This window comes from Folsomia candida, unplaced genomic scaffold, assembly GCF_002217175.1.
Source record: "Folsomia candida strain VU population unplaced genomic scaffold, ASM221717v1 Fcan01_Sc015, whole genome shotgun sequence".
NCBI classification, from domain to species: domain Eukaryota; kingdom Metazoa; phylum Arthropoda; class Collembola; order Entomobryomorpha; family Isotomidae; genus Folsomia; species Folsomia candida.
Window position 1 is genome coordinate 3269302 of NW_019091207.1, and position 20018 is coordinate 3289319.

At 34.0% G+C, this 20018-nt stretch overlaps 3 protein-coding genes across 5 annotated transcripts; 1 reads left to right on the forward strand and 2 right to left on the reverse strand.

Annotated features, from left to right (window-relative positions):
• Nucleotides 1-8486: 8486 nt before the first annotated feature.
• LOC110856250 lies at nt 8487-9549 on the reverse strand. Its single transcript, XM_022104721.2, has 2 exons — nt 9108-9549; nt 8487-8999 (listed from the first exon to the last, which is right to left on the reverse strand). Exons 1-2 carry the CDS (start codon nt 9376-9378, stop codon nt 8572-8574), a joined length of 699 nt encoding a protein of 232 aa, XP_021960413.1. The 5' UTR covers nt 9379-9549; the 3' UTR covers nt 8487-8571.
• A 1043-nt stretch (nt 9550-10592) lies between these two features.
• On the reverse strand, nt 10593-12410 carry LOC110856206 (glycosyltransferase-like protein gnt13). 2 transcript variants are annotated; one of them, XM_035856976.1, is made up of 4 exons: nt 12320-12410; nt 11709-11983; nt 11288-11523; nt 10593-11226 (listed from the first exon to the last, which is right to left on the reverse strand). In XM_035856976.1, the coding sequence occupies exons 1-4, from the start codon at nt 12393-12395 to the stop codon at nt 10839-10841; spliced, it is 975 nt and encodes a 324-aa protein (XP_035712869.1). In that variant the 5' UTR covers nt 12396-12410; the 3' UTR covers nt 10593-10838. The 2 variants fall into 2 exon arrangements, with proteins under 2 accessions (XP_035712869.1, XP_035712870.1); XM_035856977.1 differs by lacking the exon at nt 12320-12410 and adding an exon at nt 12094-12241.
• An 835-nt stretch (nt 12411-13245) lies between these two features.
• LOC110856394 lies at nt 13246-14956 on the forward strand. Of its 2 annotated transcripts, XM_035856966.1 has the most exons (3): nt 13246-13816; nt 13931-14283; nt 14392-14956. In XM_035856966.1, exons 2-3 carry the CDS (start codon nt 14013-14015, stop codon nt 14832-14834), a joined length of 714 nt encoding a protein of 237 aa, XP_035712859.1. In that variant the 5' UTR covers nt 13246-13816; nt 13931-14012; the 3' UTR covers nt 14835-14956. The 2 variants fall into 2 exon arrangements, with proteins under 2 accessions (XP_035712859.1, XP_035712860.1); XM_035856967.1 differs by having other exon boundaries at nt 13246-14283.
• Nucleotides 14957-20018: the final 5062 nt, after the last annotated feature.

Consider the following 20018-nt stretch of genomic DNA (forward strand, 5'->3'; position numbering starts at 1 on the left):
TGGCTGACGATGAGTGGGAGGGGTCGAAAACCACGCCGTCCTCTGTTATTGGTTCTGGCTTTTCAACGTGGCTTATGCATTCTTAATACACTGCATCTTCTATATGAATGTATGTTCAATGGAAAATTCTTAAATTTTGATATTCACAGGGATAACTTATCTTCAGTAAAGAAAAAACAGGTTCAAAATATTCGTACAGAGTTTACACTACACACCCAAACTCGGCTAATTTTAAGTTAATTAATTACAATGTGGGTCCCTTATGGAGAGCGTATATCTGGAGATGATTTCAAATTTCATATTTTGTATACATATTTAAAACCAAATATTCCGAAAAAGACTTTGCAAAATTTGGTTGAATTATTTTCTCACAATTTCCATCTTCTATACGTGGCAGGCTGACTTTCTCCGAGGTCAATCCGTCCTCATGCCACAAACCGAGGACAACCTTTCCCCCGTAACTTTTCAATCCGAGATTGCACTCTTAGAAAAGGGGTTACGATTATAACCAAAAAGTAAACGGATGCATGTGACTCTACCGCCGTGCTTATAAATTTGTCACCAACTGGTTATAAATTTATTAGCTCTGGTAACAATTTAATACCAAGTCGGTGAAACTTCATAATTAGCCGGTGACAATTGTAACCACTCGACGACAAATTCATAGCCATGGCGGTAGAGTAACATACGTTTACTTTTTGGTTATAATCGTAACCTCATTTCTAAGAGTGTATCCGCAATTAGGGTGGAACCAGTGGAACGATCGATCGACACAGCGAGACATCGCATCCGCCCCAATATTCCCGATAAGGCACTGGCCCGATGAGACCTTATCAGGGCCCTCGTCGTGTCGACAACCCTCATCTAGACGGAATCCAACCGAACCAAAGATTCTGCTTTGGCAGAGATTTCGCATCCTCATACATAAAATAAAATTCGTAAACTTTGTCCCCCTGAAATTAGCTGCTATTTTTTCAGAAATGTAATTATTTTCATATTCAAAATTTAAAGGACTTTTTAGACATCGCAGAACTGAGCCCAGCTTCAGTACTTGAGCAAGTTTATTTAACCATTAGATTCCTTCATCTTAATTTTATTTACTTCACTTCCTTAATGACATTTAAATTTAATTGATTAACTATTTATTAGAAATTATTATTTAATTGAACAGTTTGTAAGAATTTACTAATTTTATGAAGTAACCTAGAGTGTGTGAATTACCTCAATTGTTTGTAGGAAACATTAAAAAATTAGAATATGTATGTATCGTGCCGAAAATAAATATAAAAATAATTTAGAAAACACTTATATGTTTAAAAGATAAGGATACGAGAAAAGTGTGGTGGCTTTGACAAATATTTTCGAATTTTCAGTCAGTAAGAAAATTCACTTTTTTTACCATAATTTAGTTCATTTTATGTACCTTCGTTTATCTAATCGCAAAAACTTCGTAACGAGTTATGTTAACATTGCTTAATTTACGAGATTAATAAAAAAATTTTTAGGAAACTTATAGGAATTTTGGTCCCAAATTTACCCAGAGAATTGGCATGTTTTTATTTCGTAAAATTATTTCGCAAACTGCACTGTAAAAAAAGTTGAGTAAAATTGCCACCAAAACAACTATTAGATAAAATTTGCCCGGGATTGCACGATTAATAAGCAACATTTTACAAGTTTTACTCAATCTTGAGTAACGTTTATCCAACTTGTTGCTTTGGTGGCAATTTCGCTCAACCTTGAGTAAATTTTGGTGATTTTTTTTAGTGTGTGTTTTTAGCTAAATGCGAATTGTGCTGTGATGTGAATTTAGCTTTGCGAAATAAATTACATTCGAGGTGAGTACATCAAATATAAACCTTGTCATCAAACTTACTGCAACCTTTTCTTTCTGATGTGGGTTTTTTAATTTAAAGTTTTTAGTATTTTTTCTAAAATTAATTTACAACTTATTTGTACATATATTATACAAATTATTAGAAATGCGTGTCTACAAAGAGTTTGGCGAGAGACCCATCCGAGATGTGTTAGAGGGACGCGGAATCAAAACCTTGATAAGCCTACAACCCATTAAGGTAATTTTAGCTTAAATCATATTCAGGAGGATTAGCTTTAGATTATGATCACGATTAGGGTTTATTTATGATTTCTTCATTTTTATTCAGGTTATGGATTGTAATCTACGACTCCTTTGTAGTCAGCTATTCTGATGTGTAATATGTATCATGTGTGAATGTTAAATGTCAACCCACATTTCACAGTTGTATGAGCAGTAAATTTTTGCTCCGAATGAAGGATTGGTTACTCCGAAAGTTTGGATTATCAAACAGCGTGAAAAAAATAGTAACGAGTTTGCAAATGTGCTGATTCATATGAAGTTTGATTTATTTTTTCATATGATGTAATACAAATACACACATTATTAATAATGAAATTCACGTAGATGTTTGTAAATTTGTAAAAAAGCATACGCTCTGAGAAGGAGACCTCCGTTGTCAGTCTTTGACAAAGAGTAAACATTTGTTGGGTTCGGAATTGAATAAATTCATGTATTTCCAGATTAAGTTTTATTTCAATTTAAATCATACCCGGCAAATTGTAGGTAGACAAAAAATGCTGTCTTTGTCCCTGTTTCGTAAGGGTGTTTAAATTTTGAAAACATAAATCCAACAAGACACAGACAATATATAGACAATCCATAATATGGATTCCATACCAGTTTCATGTAAGTGTTGCCTATGTAATGTCGCAATTTTGTAGAGTTATGTTTCATATGCAATTAAATACTTACATTAAAACTTTTAGAATTTGATAAGCTGATGAGCCATTAAATTAATTTAGGTTTAAATTATATTTAATTTAAGGTTTAAATTATATTTAATTTAAGGTTAATATTAGATATCTCAGGGGGAATTTATGTATTACTTTACACTGTATCTGATACTGTTTAGCAGGAATTTCGTATTTCAATCATAGTTCACTAAAAAAAATTCAATTCCATTTCAATTTAGAATTGAGATTCTCAAATTTTGAAAACTTTAAAAATATATAAAGAGAATTGGTGATCTATCAAAATATAAATCACCTATATGGTTATGAGTTATTATTATTGTGAATTAAGTGCATATTTATGCAAATTATGTACCACTAAATTTATTATTTATCACCACATCGAATTTTACTCTCTTAGATTAAACGAAAATTACCATGATTCACATTTTCACAAACTCAATTTACGAGTGGATATAATTTTTGTAAAAAAAGGAAACAAGTTTCATAACTTTTAGTCCCTTAGTTTACACAAATTATTAGTGTTTCGGGTGCAACTGCAAGTAACCATTTGCAAGAAATAGCGGAAAGAAAGTGGTTTCTTGCACGTTGTTGTTGTTGTTGTTGTTAATCCTTTATTCACGTGTCAACAGAGATCAATTCATTACAAATTGGTTTACACACCATGACACAAGTAGCAATATATTTTTTATAAGCAACTAAACTAATCTAATTATTGGGTCAAGTAATAACTAAATAAATGCTAAGAATTCATACATATATCATTCATTTGTCCTAATTCATATTTATCATTCATTTGCACGTATTTTGACCTGCAAGAAATGCAAGGCCCAAGATACCACGTCCCGCCGGTGTACTTCATACGGCGGGTGGCTAGATTTGCGCATATTTCTTGAACTTTTTTATAGTTTTTTGTAGTTTCATGCACCTAGTTTGCTAATTATAATAATAATTGATAAATAATAAATAATAAATCATAGCCAACAGTCTTTGCACATCATGAATGGTTACATATTGAATATCGTAAAGTTAAATAAAATTAAAATAAGTAATTATTGATCAGAACATAGGTCAAAATATTTGGCAACTTTGTGCCAAAAAAGAAATAAGTTATTCAGTACTCTATCACTATAGGCCGAAGAAAAAAGAGCAATATAAAGTTGCGTATTAGTAAATTCAGTTGGATTAAAATTGGGAATTAATGGAAAAATTAATGATTGTCGTTCAGATCTTAGAGAAGTACAAGAAAACATAAGGTGTTCAACAGAACAGGTGTCACTACATAGGGGGCAATTTTAATTTAGGGGGATATAGGATTGTCCAATTTTAATGCTAAATTTATTTAGGCGCAATTGAGCACACATGTAACTTTTGCTTCGCGATCCGATCCACGATCCGATCCACCTCGATTGAAGGTACCGCGATCCGATCCACGATCCGATCCAGGCGGATGGAAAGTATCGCGAGCCGATCCACGATCCGATCCACATCGATGGAAGGTACCGCGATCCGATCCACGATCCGATCCAGGCGGATGGAAAGTATCGCGAGCCGATCCACGATCCGATCCACATCGATGGAAGGTACCGCGATCCGATCCACGATCCGATCCAGGCGGATGGAAAGTATCGCGAGCCGATCCACGATCCGGTCCACGCCTGGATCGGATCGGCTCGGCACGCGTTTTACGATCCATCGGCTCGCGATACACATAGTTACAAGTGTATTTATCACTGGTGGCAGACTCATTTTGTATCGCGAGCCGATCCACGATCCGATCCAAGCAGATGGAAAGTACCGCGAGCCGATCCACGATCCGGTCCACGCCTGGATCGGATCGGCTCGTGGATCGGATCGCAATTTACGATCCGGTTCGGATCGCGATCCACAAAGTTACAAGTGTGCAATTGAGTCATCAAATTGCATTTTTGGATCGAGTGGTTCATGCTGAAATATCCTTCTGTAGTAGCTTTCAGTTTGATGAGTTTGTAGTGTGGAATGAACCTGGAGTTTTGCATCCTCGAGACGTCCGCATTCTTAAGATGCAGTTCATAGTTGATTAGGAGGGTTTTACGCATAGTCACAAGGGATGTCAAAGTTGATGGGAGGTTTTCACATTTTGCGACCTTGAGGAGATCAAGGAAATCTTGGCTCCAGCAATGGTTTCTTTGCATTGGTATCGAGTTTAAGCGTGTCCATTTCATTTGCATGATCATACATTGTCTTACGGGGGAGTCTTCTTTTTTCTTGATATTCTTTCCCAGAAACCCAATGTGTCAGCAAGATGTTGCAGTCTTGTGTCCCGCGCACCTGTTTCCAATCGAACAAAGTAATCAGGAGTAGATGGAGGAAGTCTGAGTAGTTTCTTCAGGAAACGGATTTGCAGTTTGTCGATGTCGTCCACGAATTTCATTGCCCATATTGATGAGCCATAAAGAAGAGTTGCCCGTGCGATGGAGTTAAATAGTTTGAATTGCATAGATAAGGGCGGAACACCAGATCTTCTTGTAATATTGAGGACTTTCATCACTGCAGCAGTCGCCTTCTCTTTAAACTCCTTGTGAGCTCGATTGAAAGTCCCATTTCTGTGCATTGTCACTCCTAGATGTAAGAATTTCGTATGTTTTTAGTGTAATTAACGGTAGGTAGGTTTGTACTCCATGTGGTAAAAATTAAAAAATAATTAAAAAATATTTACAGAATAGTTCAACATTACTGTAATTAGCGAAAATTGGTCTAATATTTATAATCTGCAGTGTTTACTTTCTAGCGGGATATATACATTTCTAATTAGCAAACTAGGTGTAAGAATCCAGTTTGCTAATTAGAAATGTATATATCCCGCTAGAAAGTAAACACCGGAGATTATAAATATTAGACCAATTTTCGCTAATTACAGTAATGTTGAACTATTCTGTAAATATTTTTTAATTATTTTTTAATTTTTACCACATGGAGTACAAACCTACCTACCGTTAATTACACTAAAAACATATGAAATTTTGTAAATGGCATGCAAACTGGCCAAAATTGTCACTAAACTTCGTTATCTACAATCAAAACTCTTTTTCTCAAAACCTACGTTATAATTGTAGTACCTAAAATATACAGTAATTTTGCAAAATGACGTAATAACTCGACAAAATTGTAACTATTCTTTTTTAACTTTCTTAGTTATTTAAAAAGTCATGGATAGATTATATTCAGGTCAAAAATTAATGAATCGAATGCAAATTCGAAGTTTATTTTATTGTCCGAAATTGCATTTAGGCACAATTTATATACCAAATTTAAAATCAAAATTTCCAAAAATTATCCACCTTATAAATTTAGTAGAATTATTTCCTCATAATTTCTGCCTCACCTGGCAGGCTGGCTTTCTCGGTGGTCAACTTTTAAGGAGCTGATTATCCGCGTAATAAAATAATATTTGATAATGTTTATATCAATTTTGAAAATGTAGATTTTCCAAAAATTACACACTTTACAAAGTTTAATTTTGTAGAGTTTACACAGATTATAAATATTCGACCTAATATCGTTAACAACAATATCCTATATTTGGCGTTTGTATTACTAATCTACTGAGGCTTGATTGCACTAAAAACATTCTACAATTTTGTAAATAGCATGTAAACTGGGAAAAAATTCCACTAGTCTTTTTCAACTTTCTTAATTGTTCAAAAGTATAAAACTGGTTTTCGATTATACGAATTTTTTTAATTACACACTTTGAAAAGTTTAATTTTATAAAATTAAACAAATTAAAAATGTGGAAACTGAACTACACTCAAGACCAATTTATCAAGAAAATTCTCCTAACTTTTCATTTAACTATAATACTAGTATCAAGAATACCCACCTAACTTTTCATTTTGCCATAAACTATACAGAAATTTTTGTAAATAGCGTACAAACTTGACAAAATTACATAAACGCACTTTTTTCGATTTTCTTAATTCCTCAAAAACGAAGCAGAAATCATATTTAGGTCGAATATTAATGAAAAGGGTGCAAACTCGAAATTAGTCCAAAATCGCCGAAATTAGTCAATTGTTCAAAATGCAAATTCCTTTCAATCTGTCATACTTTTATCCTACTTTTAAAACCAAATTTTCTAAAAATTATACACTTTCTAGACTTTAATTTTACGGATTTTACAAACCATTCTGCCAAACTTTGTTAATTACAATACCTATAATGAATCCGGGGTACAAATCTATTCAACTTTTATAAGTTTTGTAATTTTGTAAATGGCATGCAAACTTGTCAAGATTGTCACACTCAAAGTAACGTGGTAATTAATCATTGCAATGCGGAATGACTATGTGTCTCTACCACATCGGTTACGATTTGTCGTAGAAATGGTAATAATAATTTCAGGGAAATTCAAATTCATTACCAAATATTAAGGAAGTTAATACTATTATGTATTAAATTTGAATTTCCCTGAACTTATAATTACCATTTCTACGACAAATCGTAACCGACGTGGTAGAGCCACATAGTCATTCCGCATGGTAATGATTCATTACTTCCTTATTTTGAGTGCAAAGTCTTTTTTCAACTTTATTAATTGTTCAAAAATGTAAAGCCGGTTTCCGGTTGCTAATCCGTCCTATTGCTGATGCATGTGCTCATTTACTTAAATAATTTAAGGTATTTAAATTATTTAATTAAAAACATTAAAATGTGTTCAAAGTCAGGATTGAATTAAATCGGAGTTTTGTAACGCGATAAATTTAAGGCTACTACTTATTTAAAAAGTTTGCAATGAAAATCAAGTAAGAAATTTTAAGAAAAATTAGAATTTTACAAATTTACAAAGAGTTTACAGTTTTTTAGGGTTTATAAATTTCCCTTAATATGAGCGGAATTAATTAACAGATTTCCATGCGTGTATTTAACAGTGCATAAAAACAGGATAAAACGCGCCCCAAGGTTGACAAATTTTGCACGTTTCAAATGGGACAAAATATTAATGAATTGCATTTACCATTAATTCCACTCTACATACACTAAACTTTGATCATTTTTCAACGAAGGTTACTGTGTTACGTACCTGTATAATGAATAATAACCAATATAATATGAATTTTGCAAATTAGTCTCATGGCATTAATGACTAACAGTCAAAAAAAATGTAAAAGCGGCATTTACCATTTACCAAACGCGCCCCAATGTTATCTGTCACGCATGGAAATCTTTAGCTGTGAACTTTCTCTCTTATCTTACCTGTACCTCGTTCTTCTTCATTATTATATGATGGTGAAGATAGGTATAGTACGAGAAATTTCACTGTAAAATTAATCATTTGCACGACGGCGATCACAAATGACAAACACGTCAATAAGCCATATTATCCGAATTAGGATAATCTCGAGATGCATAAAAACCTTTCAAACTGCCAGTACGAGACAATTTATAAAGTGGGTTTGAAGCCAGGTTATGACATGCATATTTGTTTATGCTATCGTTTCACACAGGCAGGTATTTGCGTATGTATGTATAATACCACTTGGTTTTTCCCCAGGATTTGTCATGAAATTCGGGTTTGGAATATTTATTAATTCAATTTTTTATAGATGGATAATAAGAATTGGATAAATAAATCAAAATGGATTGTCTCAAAAGGTAAAAAATAAACTGAAATACACAATGGAAATTTTGCCCAAAAAAATCACAAGCTTCAGAAATTCAATCAATAAATGTAGCCTAAAAATTTCGACAAAAAAGTTTATAACCTAATGAAAGATTTCAAAATGTTCAATATTAAATGTTTCAATTCCAACAAATCCCACAGGTTCCACATCTAGTGCAGGCCATTGCCTCCTCAGTGTCGCCCTCCTTTGTAAAATACCACAAAACCTTCCCCACCGTATCAATAGTCATTCCGTCAGGTCTACTTCCCATCGTGGTGACGCTGACCCGACCTCCTTCTGGCGTTACTTCAAACGCCTCCCCGTTTCTGTCTCCATCAAGTCGTCGAAGCCCCAACACGTCCTGGATGCCGTGAAGTCGCATGGCTTCAAACAGGTCGGTCACGAAAGGCTGACTTGGGTCGAGCTGAGGGTAGTCCGTGGCTAAAAATTCATACGGGATTAGGCCCCCGTCTTGGTCGAATTTCCAAGTTTGTGGGATGATGAACTCTTTTCTTGTCAAGTTATGTTCATTCCACTCCGAATTTGGGGTTGGGTGTGCTTTGCCATCTAAAAAGTCAAATTTTAATTTTTTAAATTATTCTTATAAGTATTTAGTTTGATCCAAATCATAAACAAATCTGGTAAGAAAATTTGTAGAGTTTAGATAAGCCTAACCTTTGACCTGCCAAGGAAACGCGATGCTAATATTTCCATCCTGTTTCAAAGTTTCCACGAGGATTTCGTTCTCTTGGAGGAGAAAGTGGCGATGGTTCATGATCAACCCGTACTCGTCTTCCATGTCGTGGTCGAGGAAGATTCGCTTAAATTCATCAATCAGATTTCGCACCCCACGTTCGTCAAAAGCTCGCTTGGCGCAGCAAAAGTTTGGAATGGAGTTGAAGTGGGTGGTGCATCCTCCGGGTGGGAGTGGGCAGGAAAGTGCCATTCTTTAGTTTTCTGTAATTATCTGTTATTTTGTCTATGCCGAAGAAATGTGGAATGAGTTTGAACACGTCGAAGCTGTCCAATTTATACTTGAATAAAATGTTCAGGAAATGCAAAGATGCGGTCCCAGGAAGTTAATATTAATCGGCGTGATTCTTGCTCTTTGATGTAAATAATAAATAAAGGCACACTGGATTTGATATAATTTGCTTATGTAAGCTGAATTTACATATTTGGAACTTGGTAATTCAAAGTATGTAAATTTCAACTCCACCTATTCCCATGTTGGTTATCCAAAGTCATGTGTATGTACATTGTATCAAATACATACATACCACATCAGCTACATATATCCCTTCTTAAGTTGATAAAAAACATTCGTTCATTGAAAAACTCGTTGACCACATGAACATATATGTACATAGATAGGTACATACATAGGTACATTGTACCCACATAGATATGTACGTAAGTGTCGACGGCCTACTTATGTAAGGCTTACTGGATTTGATGTAAAATTCGAATGTCCATCTTTTCCCATGTTTGTTATCAATGGTCAATTGGCAGGATAAGTCATTGAACTTTTTTTCCATATGTATAAATATGTATCTACGTATTTGCACACACATACATACAATTTGTATGAACATGCATAAGTACATAAACAAGTGTTGACGGTATACGGTAAATATAATACGTAATGTGTAAACCGGGTTTACACATTACGTGTACAACAAATACATGTACAAATGCACGGTTCACAATGTCAGATCTCATTGGTGAACTCGCGTGTGCACATAAGTTTATGTACATACATATAAATATATACATACATAACTTTATGTATCTTTTGATACTATGTACATATGCGTATAATATCTTAACAGTATGTACATATGCAACAGTTATGTATTGAAAAGTACATACATATGTAGATAGATATACAGGTAGATACATAGCTTCTCCTGTTAACAATAAGAGTTTATGTTAAGAAGAACCTTTGCTTCTTGAAGGGGTTCGAAAAATATGATTTCTAAAATTTCCCTAAGCACTCAAGTTCATTTAGTTTGGATGGAACGCAAATTTTTAATCCAACTCCGGCGTCATCAAATTCAAATATGCTTTAATTATGCTTTTTCAGCATGTGTAAAAGTTATTCTTGACTTGAATCATGTGTATTTACAATGCGTGCAATAGGACACGTACAAACATAAATTATGTGGATAAATTCGAATAAACCTTTATTAAACCGTCATTAAATATAAACCGGATCCCAATTAATTACATTTTTTATATGGACTAATACTGCATTTTAGTAAATATTATTCCTTCCATTTTTCTGTTACTCAATTTTTATGAAATTCATATCAATGCAAATTCTTAAAACTACTCGTCATCACAGCAGAATTTTACCAATTACCACCAGTTAAATATTTTATAAATGAATGATCCAATTTAAAATTACAAACCGGCCTGATCACACAAACTGATCAGCACCGTTCTCCCATCATCCTTCACCGAAACAGTGTTAGGTCCCTGAATTTCTAGCTCTTGTCGACTCCCATCCGCCCCCGTTCCCGTGACGATCACACTTTTCCCACTGACTTTATCAATCCTCACGTCCCTCAGATTTCCACCAGAGCCAAGTTGAACTTGAACCTCATCGCGAGAATGAGTCAAATCAAAGGAAAAATCTCCAGCCAAGTATTTGGATCTGATAATTTTTCCGGTTTTTGCATAATCCAATTCATACCGGAGATTATTTGCCTCATTCTCGCATGAAGGTTGTTGTCCAAAACTAGGCAGCCAGCTGAACCACTTACCTTGCTGGACGACTTGGAATCGATTTCTGTGGGAAAAAATTATTTTATTGTTATAAATTATTAAATGATTATTAAAATGGAGCCTACTTGAACGGGGTACTACGAATGTGCAAATTCTTTGTGTCTTCGACTACCAGGTTTTGACTACCCCCATTAATTTTCAGATTAGAATTTCCTATCGCCTTGACAATCCCACCCTCCGGAAGGGAAGCATCCGTATTTGAGTTGTTTCTAAATTCACAGGAGATTGTCCCCTTTCCAGAAAATTTAAGATTGGAATTCGAGTTGAAGGAGCATTTGCCATCGTCTGGGTCGCCACGGAGCTGGAAATATGTACAAAAAAAATCAAATTATGTAACTTCATGAATGTTCATGAAAATGTTTATGCCAAAAATCACAAAAAATATTGTTCCATTTACACAATTTTTACATTCTTTTACCGTGCAAAAAAATCATGAGTGTAAAAATGCCTCTGCAAAACATAAGTATTAAATTGCAAAAATTTTACCTGTGAATTCGAGCAATTATCCACCATTAAATCCCCATTTTTCCACGTAACATCGCTATTACTTGAGTTTGTCAATTTAGCCGAAACATTGACAAAGTTCAAATTACAATTGGAATTTTCCAAAATGTTCAGAATGGATTTATCCGTGTATAATTTAGTGTTTGAATTCCCCTCAACTTTTCCGGAACTGTTGTCCCCACTAATTTTAGAGTTGCTATTATTCCTCGTACTCAGGTTATCCAGCCCCGCAGCTAAAACCGAAGCGAACATATTTCCTGCGAGGAATAATACAAAATACTGTGTAAAGTTCGTTTTGCAATTTTTTTCGCACGTCGCAATTTTACAAAGTGCAGTGTGAATGAACTGCTATTAGAATTTGTTGAACCTTTTATACACTATAATATCAACAAATTATTTATCCGTGTAAAGTTTAACTTGCTGAAGTGAATAATTAAATGAAAATTAAGCAGTGACGCTTTATTTTCAACAGTACAAGCTGCTGCCCTCCACAAACAACAACTGCACATAATAAGTATAGGCTACAAGTTGATTCGATGGATTTGCTGGATGTTCATGTACACAGTTCATTGTACTGGATTATGACAGCTTACTTTTCAGCGTATTTATTTTGCAGTGAAGCAGTATGAACACCAGGTTTTGCAGAATCTTGTAGCGTACTGGGCTCATGTAATTTTTGGGGTGGCACAACAACCAGTATCGTGGGCGAGACACAACTGGGTTTTTGGTGAAGTTCATCAAATCCACTGAAAGGAAATCTGTCCGTATCCGGTGGTAATGTTATGCAACTACACATACATTCGTATGTCTGTGTATGTATACATACATAGAGTTATGTATGTACATACAGTGCACTGTATGCATTCATTGTATGCAAGGTTCCTGAGGTTGTTAACTACTCTGTTTTTTAATTTTGTTATAATCATTAAGAATTAAGCGAATGCAATGAGGATGGGAAACTTTGTATAATAAAATTTGATTAAATTCTGAATTTAAAAGACAGTTATGTATACATACATATTTAGCAAACGTGCTTTCCTGTCGCAGATGCATGTTTTCATTTCAAAAATTTCTGTCCAAAATTTTCAATTTGTAGTGTAGGAGAATGTTATTAATTGAGTCCAGATTGGACATATGTGCATATTACATAAGTACGTAAAAACTTGTACACATCTAAAAATCTACATAGGTAGGTATGTATGTTCTCTATATGTTCTCTATGTGCACAACTTCAGCACTTGAAATATACAAATATCATGGTTTTGTGGAGGTAAAATTATATTAAACAACTATTAATTATGTAGGCACATGTAAAATGTATATAAAGCCAAAAAAACACATCAGCCCTGGTATCTTCCTGTGCATTTATGTATGTACATATATATGTACAGTAGTCAGTAGTATACGACAGATAAGATAATACTAGGTACACTTGGACATAACTCCAACAAATGTATTAAGTAGTATGGATAAATATCCACAAATTTCTGTACAATTTCTCGGTTGGATATTGAGTTGGTTAAACCCATTAAGATTGTTTGTCAAATCAAAACTTGGGTGTCAAACATGTACAATGACCCATGTATTTATTAGGGGTGACACCTTTATAAATAAAATGGACATGTCTGTCCATTCCCAGCGATAGCTATCTACATACATAATTACAAGTTAATATTTTTGAGTTCGTGTTTTTCTAATTTCTGCAGTGTCAGGAAGGTCAAGTTCGTTGGCTGTCTTTCTCGTATGTAGGTATTTATTTACTGCGGTGACTGATGTACGTATACATACATTGGGGGCGATATCAATGATAACAAAGCGGGATTTTAATTTCAATTTTGTAGATATTACGTGGGCGTCGGATTCCAGAAATTAGTTTAACGATCTACATTTTGACATTCTATGAAGATCTCGTGGTAATGAGGACGAAGTCAAAGTCAGTTCCAAGGCTCATAACACTTTTGAGATGTATTTACGTACATTTGGTTTCACCTCTTCCTTACACCCCGTTTAAAGATGTATATTGACGACATACATGGGAAAATATGAACATTTGCTGCAACTTCTTACGTATTTTAATTTATCTACTTAAAGTAAGAATTGCATAAAAGCCCACGAACTTAAACAAGTTTTCTTGACTTAAATCAATATTAGCTTCCTGAACTGTTCAGCATCGGATTTCATGAGTATCTTCTCTTTCGGTATAGATTGGACAGCATCAGAGTGACACCAACCATTCCACATTTTTTATCAGCACTCACAAAATAATACATTATAGAAAACTAAAGAATGACACTTTCCTGCCCACTCCCACCCGGAGGATGCACCACCCACTTCAACTCCATTCCAAACTTTTGCTGCGCCAAGCGAGCTTTTGACGAACGTGGGGTGCGAAATCTGATTGATGAATTTAAGCGAATCTTCCTCGACCACAACAGGGAAGACGAGTACGGGTTGATCATGAACCATCGCCACTTTCTCCTCCAAGAGAACGAAATCCTCGTGGAAACTTTGAAACAGGATGGAAACATTAGCATCGCGTTTCCTTGGCAGGTCAAAGGTTAGGCTTATCTAAACTCTACAAATTTTCTTACCAGATTTGTTTATGATTTGGATCAAACTAAATACTTATAAGAATAATTTAAAAAATTAAAATTTGACTTTTTAGATGGCAAAGCACACCCAACCCCAAATTCGGAGTGGAATGAACATAACTTGACAAGAAAAGAGTTTATCGTCCCACAAACTTGGAAATTCGACCAAGACGGGAGCCTAATCCCGTATGAATTTTTAGCCACGGATTCCCCCCAGCCCGAGCCAAGTCAGCCTTTCGTGACCGACCTATTTGAAGCCATGCGACTTTACGGCATCCAGGACGTGTTGGGACTTAGACGCCTTGATGGAGACCGAAACGGTGAGGCGTTTGAAGTAACGCCAGAAGGAGGTCGGGTCAGCATTACCACGATGGGATGTAGACCTACCTGGGCATCCGATACAGTTTTGTATGACAAGGTTTTGTGGTATTTCACAAAAAATGGCGACACTCGGGAGGCAAACGGTTGCACGAGGTGTGGAACCTGTGGGATTTGTTGCATTATTATGTCGTCTTAAGTATTTATTAAAATAATTTTGAACTAAACTTATATTGTTTTTTTATTATTTAATGCAAATTTGATCCGTTATTCCCAGGTGTGCAAAATCTTCCAGTTAATAAAGAAATATTTCTGTGATTATTACGCGTTCCATTTATGCAAAACTAAAATAATAAAGCAGAGTAGGAAACCCTTACTTATGCGTAATAAATTACATGACTTATATGTTACTTACGTATGTAAGAGACCAGAAGGAGAACTCACGCCTACACACATAAATACACACATACATACATACATATGTACATACATACATACGTAAATAGTGCGGACGGGCAAATTGATAATAACTATGATTTCGTGTAGAATAATATGGAAATAGTAAGAACCTAATAATAGTATAACATAATTGTGCACCAAATTCTTAGTAATGATAGAAATTAATGTGACATTTTAAAGGATTTTCGGTTACGCCAACCATGAATTTATAATTATATATATATTTAGATAAAATTACTGGTTTCGAAATTATTACTAACTTGATATGCGCGTGATACTTACTTAATACAAAGAAGTACCTACATAAATATGCAAGCATTTATTATACCTATAAGTTTCGCAAATCAATATTAAGTATAATACATTGGGGCAATAAATTGTGATTATGCAAATTAAAAAGAACGGGGAGCACGCCGTATGAAATATTTTAGCGAATTTGAATATCTAATTATTGAGTAGATGAGTAGGGGTTGAAACGCTAATGTTTAATTAAAGATTAAAGCATATTAAAGAATATTTTATTTATTGTCAAACAGAAAAATTTTGATGTCTAAATTAAGGTAGATCGTTGAAAATTCCTAAATTTTGGTATTCACAGGGTTAACTTATCTTTAAAAAACACGTTCAAAATATGTATTCCTACAAAGTTTACACTACAAACCCAAATTCTGCCAATTTTAATACATTGAAGGTCAATGTGGGTCCCTTATGGAGAGCGTATTTATCTAGAGATGATTTTAAATATTGAAATATTGAGACATTTTCATAATTTAATTCAATTAGATATGTAATACAATTATTATAAAATAATTTCATTTTGTTATTCAATCCTTCATAATGTTTATACCAATTTTCTCAAAATTACACGATTTACAAAGTTTAATTGTATGGAGTTTACAAATACCATTCTAATATTCTACCGTTCGCCACTATCATCCAGGCTACAAACCTATTGACCTTAAATTACACTAAAAGCATTGTAATTTTGTAAATGGCATGCAAACTGGCCAAAATTGTCACCACTCTTTTTCGCACTATCTCAATTGTTCAAAAACCTACAACCGGTTTTTGATTTCCGGCTATTAATCGATTCTACATATGGATGTTTTCCTGACGGCTGATGGAGGTTTTCATTTATTGATTAATTAACTTTAGGTACTCAAATTATTTAATTAAAGGAAAATCCTAACGATACAAAGTTAGGATGTAATCCAATCGGAGTTTTGTAGCGCCACAAATTTAAGACTACTAATTCTAAAAGTTTGCAATAAAAGATTACGAAGGAAAATAAAGTCGAAAAATTCGAATTTAACAAGTTTGAAAATTCCTCTGAACACCATGGAAATTAATAAATTGTGATTACTCAACTTAAAAAGTAAGGGCAGTACGCCGTAAAAAATGTTTTAGCGAATTTGAGTATCCAATTCAATTCAATTTACCTTTATTCAAGTGTTATTCAATAATTTAAAACAATATTTCCAAAAATTAGACACTTTACAAAATTTGGTAGAATTATCCATAGTTATCCGCGTAATAACATTATCTTTCATAATGTTTATACTGATTTTGAAAATGTAAATTTTCCGAAATGAAGAACCTTCCAAAATTTAATTTTATGGAGTTTACAAAATTATAAATATTCAACCAAATTTGGTTAACAATAATATCCTATATTTGACCTATGCACTACCAACCTGCTGAGGCTTGATTGCACTAAAAACATTCTACAATTTTGTAAATGGCATGCAAACTGGGCAAAATTGCAACCAGTCTTTTTCAACTTTTTTGATTGTTCAAAAATATAAAACTAGTTTCCGGTTATACGAAATTTTCTTAAAATTATACGCTTTGAAAAGTTTAATTTTATAAATATAATAGACTACAAATGTTCGACTAAACTACCAAATGCCAAGTATAAAACCATATCAAGAATACCCCCCTAACTTTTCATTTTGCCATAAACTATGCTGGAATTGTGTAAATGGCGTACAAACTTGACAAAATTTGACAAAAGTACAGAAATGCCATTTTCGATTTTCTTAATTCCTCAAAAATGAAGCAGAAATTATATTTAGGTCGTAAATATTAAATACTAATGAAAAGGGTGCAAACTCGAAATTAGCCCAAATTAGTAAATTGCTCAAAATGCAAGTTCCATTCAATCTGTCATAGTTTTATGTCAGTTTTACAACCAAATTTTCCAAAAATTATACACTTTCTAAACTTTAATTTTATATAGTTTACAAAACTTTCTGCCAAACTTTGTTGAAATTTTTTTGAGAAATCAATATTATGAAGAGGACAACACCTAGCATGCATATGGGGTAAAAATCTATTTACCTTTCATTAAAACCCTTTAATTTTGTAAATGGTACGCAAACTGGCCAAAATTTCCAGTCTTTTTTCAACTGTTCAAAAATATAAAACCGGTTTCCGGTTGCTAATCAGTCCTATTGCTGATGGATGTGCTCATTTACATTAATTTAAGGTATATTTAATTTTTAAAAAAACTAAAAATTTGTTCAAAGTCGGGATTTAATTAAATCCGAGTTTTGTAACTCGATAAATTTTAGGCTACTACTTATTTAAAAAGTTTGCAATGAAAATCAAGTAAGAAATTTTAAGAACAATTTGAATTTTACGAGCTTACAAACTCCAAATTAATACTTGTGGGTAATAAATTGTGATTATTTAAAGTAAAAAGTAAGGATAGTACGCCGTATGAAATATTTTAGCGAATTTGAATATCTAATTATAGAATAGGTGTGGAGCGGTTGAAACGCTAATGTTTACTTGTTGAAGACTAAAGAATTTTCAAATAGAAAATTTGAATGCCTAAATTAAGTTGGATCTTTGAAAATTCCTCAATTTTGATATTGACAGGGCTAACTTTTTTTAGTTCAGAGAGACAAACCAGCAGGTTTGTCTCTCTCGCGATTATTATTTTTCTTTTTAATTTTTTGTGAGTTATTGACCACTCCCAATCGTCGGGTTTGTGGCATTGTCATACTCTTGGACTCCGTTAGTCAGTGGTAGATGATTTTTAACACCTGGACCTCGGCGCTGACCTCTAAGTGCGGCATTGTGATTTTAACGTCAGCTGGCCTCCCCTGAGTTGCAGAATAGACTCTTCCAAGTTCTTGTTCCTGCTTACTTCAGTCAGTTCTTATTTCATCAGAAAAGAATCTCGGGGGGCACACACAAGCTACAAAGTTTTTTTATGGTTCCCGTCCCCTCCCACATCGTTCTCTCGCCTATTTCTGCATCCGGTTGGGCAGAATTTTTCAACATATACGCTGCGGGCAAAGCGGTTTAATTTGCCCTTGAACAAGAGCGCTCTGACCGACGGCGCTATATAAATCTCGATCCTATGCAGGTCTATTGTTCCAGTTTTTAAATCTCTTTGGTCAATTATTAATTGGTGAAATTTATTCAGTAATTTCAACAACCATGGCGGAATGGAATGGAATTATGAACAACATCAACATCAACGAATAGGAAGATGGATGGACAAACTTGTGGAACATGTCATCGGGCTATCGGAAAACGCCAACTCACACTGTCCTGCCCCTTGTGTGAGCAAAAGCATCATCTTATATGTCATCAGAATGTAAAAAGACCAGAAAGGGGGTACACATATAATAATGTTGCACCAAATTGGGTTTGCGCTAATTGTTCTCTACAAATTAATGAGGGATCGTGTCTTATTATTGGAACGGATTTTCTGAGCTCATCAGCGCTACTGCAGGAGGACTACGTACCCCTTCAACCTCATACGTCGCAAGCCAACGTTACGAATCATTCTTCTCAAGATCATGCATCAAGTGGTAACAACTTATTTTATGGTCTATTGGATAAGAAAATAAGGGAATGTAAAGGTATTTTATTTGCACATGTTAATATCAATAGTATTAGAAATAAGTTTGAGGAAGTGTGTAATTTCCTACAAAAGCACACTATTGCTGTATTTGAGATTACTGAATCGAACCTAGACGCTGAAAGAGACTTAACGTGTATGTATCAAATTCCTGAGTATTATATGACAAGATTTGATAGGGATGTGAAGAAAGGTAAAAAGTCAGGTGGAGGTTTAATTATGTACATACATAATACGTTTAAATTTGATATTTTAGACATTGACTTTCTAATACCTGGTAGAACTCAACTAGCTATTTTGAAAGTTTATCGTGATTATATGAAGCCCTTACTTTTTACCGCGTTATATAATCCACCTGACACGGATAAAACGCAATTTCTGAAATGTTTTACTGATCTTAATGTATATTTATCGAGTTTTAAGTATGAAAGGATTATAGTGGGTGATTTTAATCTGAATTTGATTGGAAAAGGAGTATTTGATATAAATACGCATAAATTATTGTTATTAGCCAAAGAGTTTAATATGTACCAGTTAATTAAAGGACCTACACATAATAGTGGATCGCTCCTTGATCATATGTATGTGTCAAATAAGTCAGATTTCACACAATCCTTTCACTTACCATTCGCTGGATCTGACCATGATATCTGTGTTACTGCGAGAAAGAAACTTAAAATTAAAGTATCTCCGAGAATTGTAACTTGTAGAAAATTTAGTCATATTGATTGGGACTTATTCAATAAGGATTTACAAAGTTATATGGAGAATGTAAACTGTGAAAATATTGATGTCAAACACCCTGTCAAAACTGATGTAGAATTCAATAATTTTTCTTTATATGTAATGAATACGCTTGATAAGCATGCTCCAAGTAAAAATAAGATAGTGAAGAGCAAGAATGTTCCATGGTTCAACTCCGAGATATGGAAATTGGTTAAACATAGGAATAGTCTCCTAAATGTAGCGAGAAAGTCGAATGATGATAAAAAATGGAAAATGTATCGTAAAGCCAGGAATAATGTGAGATATAATATGAATAAGGCA

Bases quoted from the DNA above. Each gene is read 5' to 3' on its own strand.
- LOC110856250 (XM_022104721.2), bottom strand. From the start codon at position 9,378: ATGGCACTTTCCTGCCCACTCCCACCCGGAGGATGCACCACCCACTTC. The intron at 9,000-9,107 runs GTTAGGCTTATC...TTGACTTTTTAG, and splicing joins GTTTCCTTGGCAGGTCAAAG to ATGGCAAAGCACACCCAACC.
- LOC110856394 (XM_035856967.1), top strand. From the start codon at position 14,013: ATGACACTTTCCTGCCCACTCCCACCCGGAGGATGCACCACCCACTTC. The intron at 14,284-14,391 runs GTTAGGCTTATC...TTGACTTTTTAG, and splicing joins GTTTCCTTGGCAGGTCAAAG to ATGGCAAAGCACACCCAACC.
- LOC110856206 (XM_035856976.1), bottom strand. From the start codon at position 12,395: ATGAGCCCAGTACGCTACAAGATTCTGCAAAACCTGGTGTTCATACTG. The intron at 11,984-12,319 runs GTAAGCTGTCAT...TATTCCTCGCAG, and splicing joins CAAAATAAATACGCTGAAAA to GAAATATGTTCGCTTCGGTT. The intron at 11,227-11,287 runs GTAGGCTCCATT...TTTTTCCCACAG, and splicing joins ATTCGTAGTACCCCGTTCAA to AAATCGATTCCAAGTCGTCC.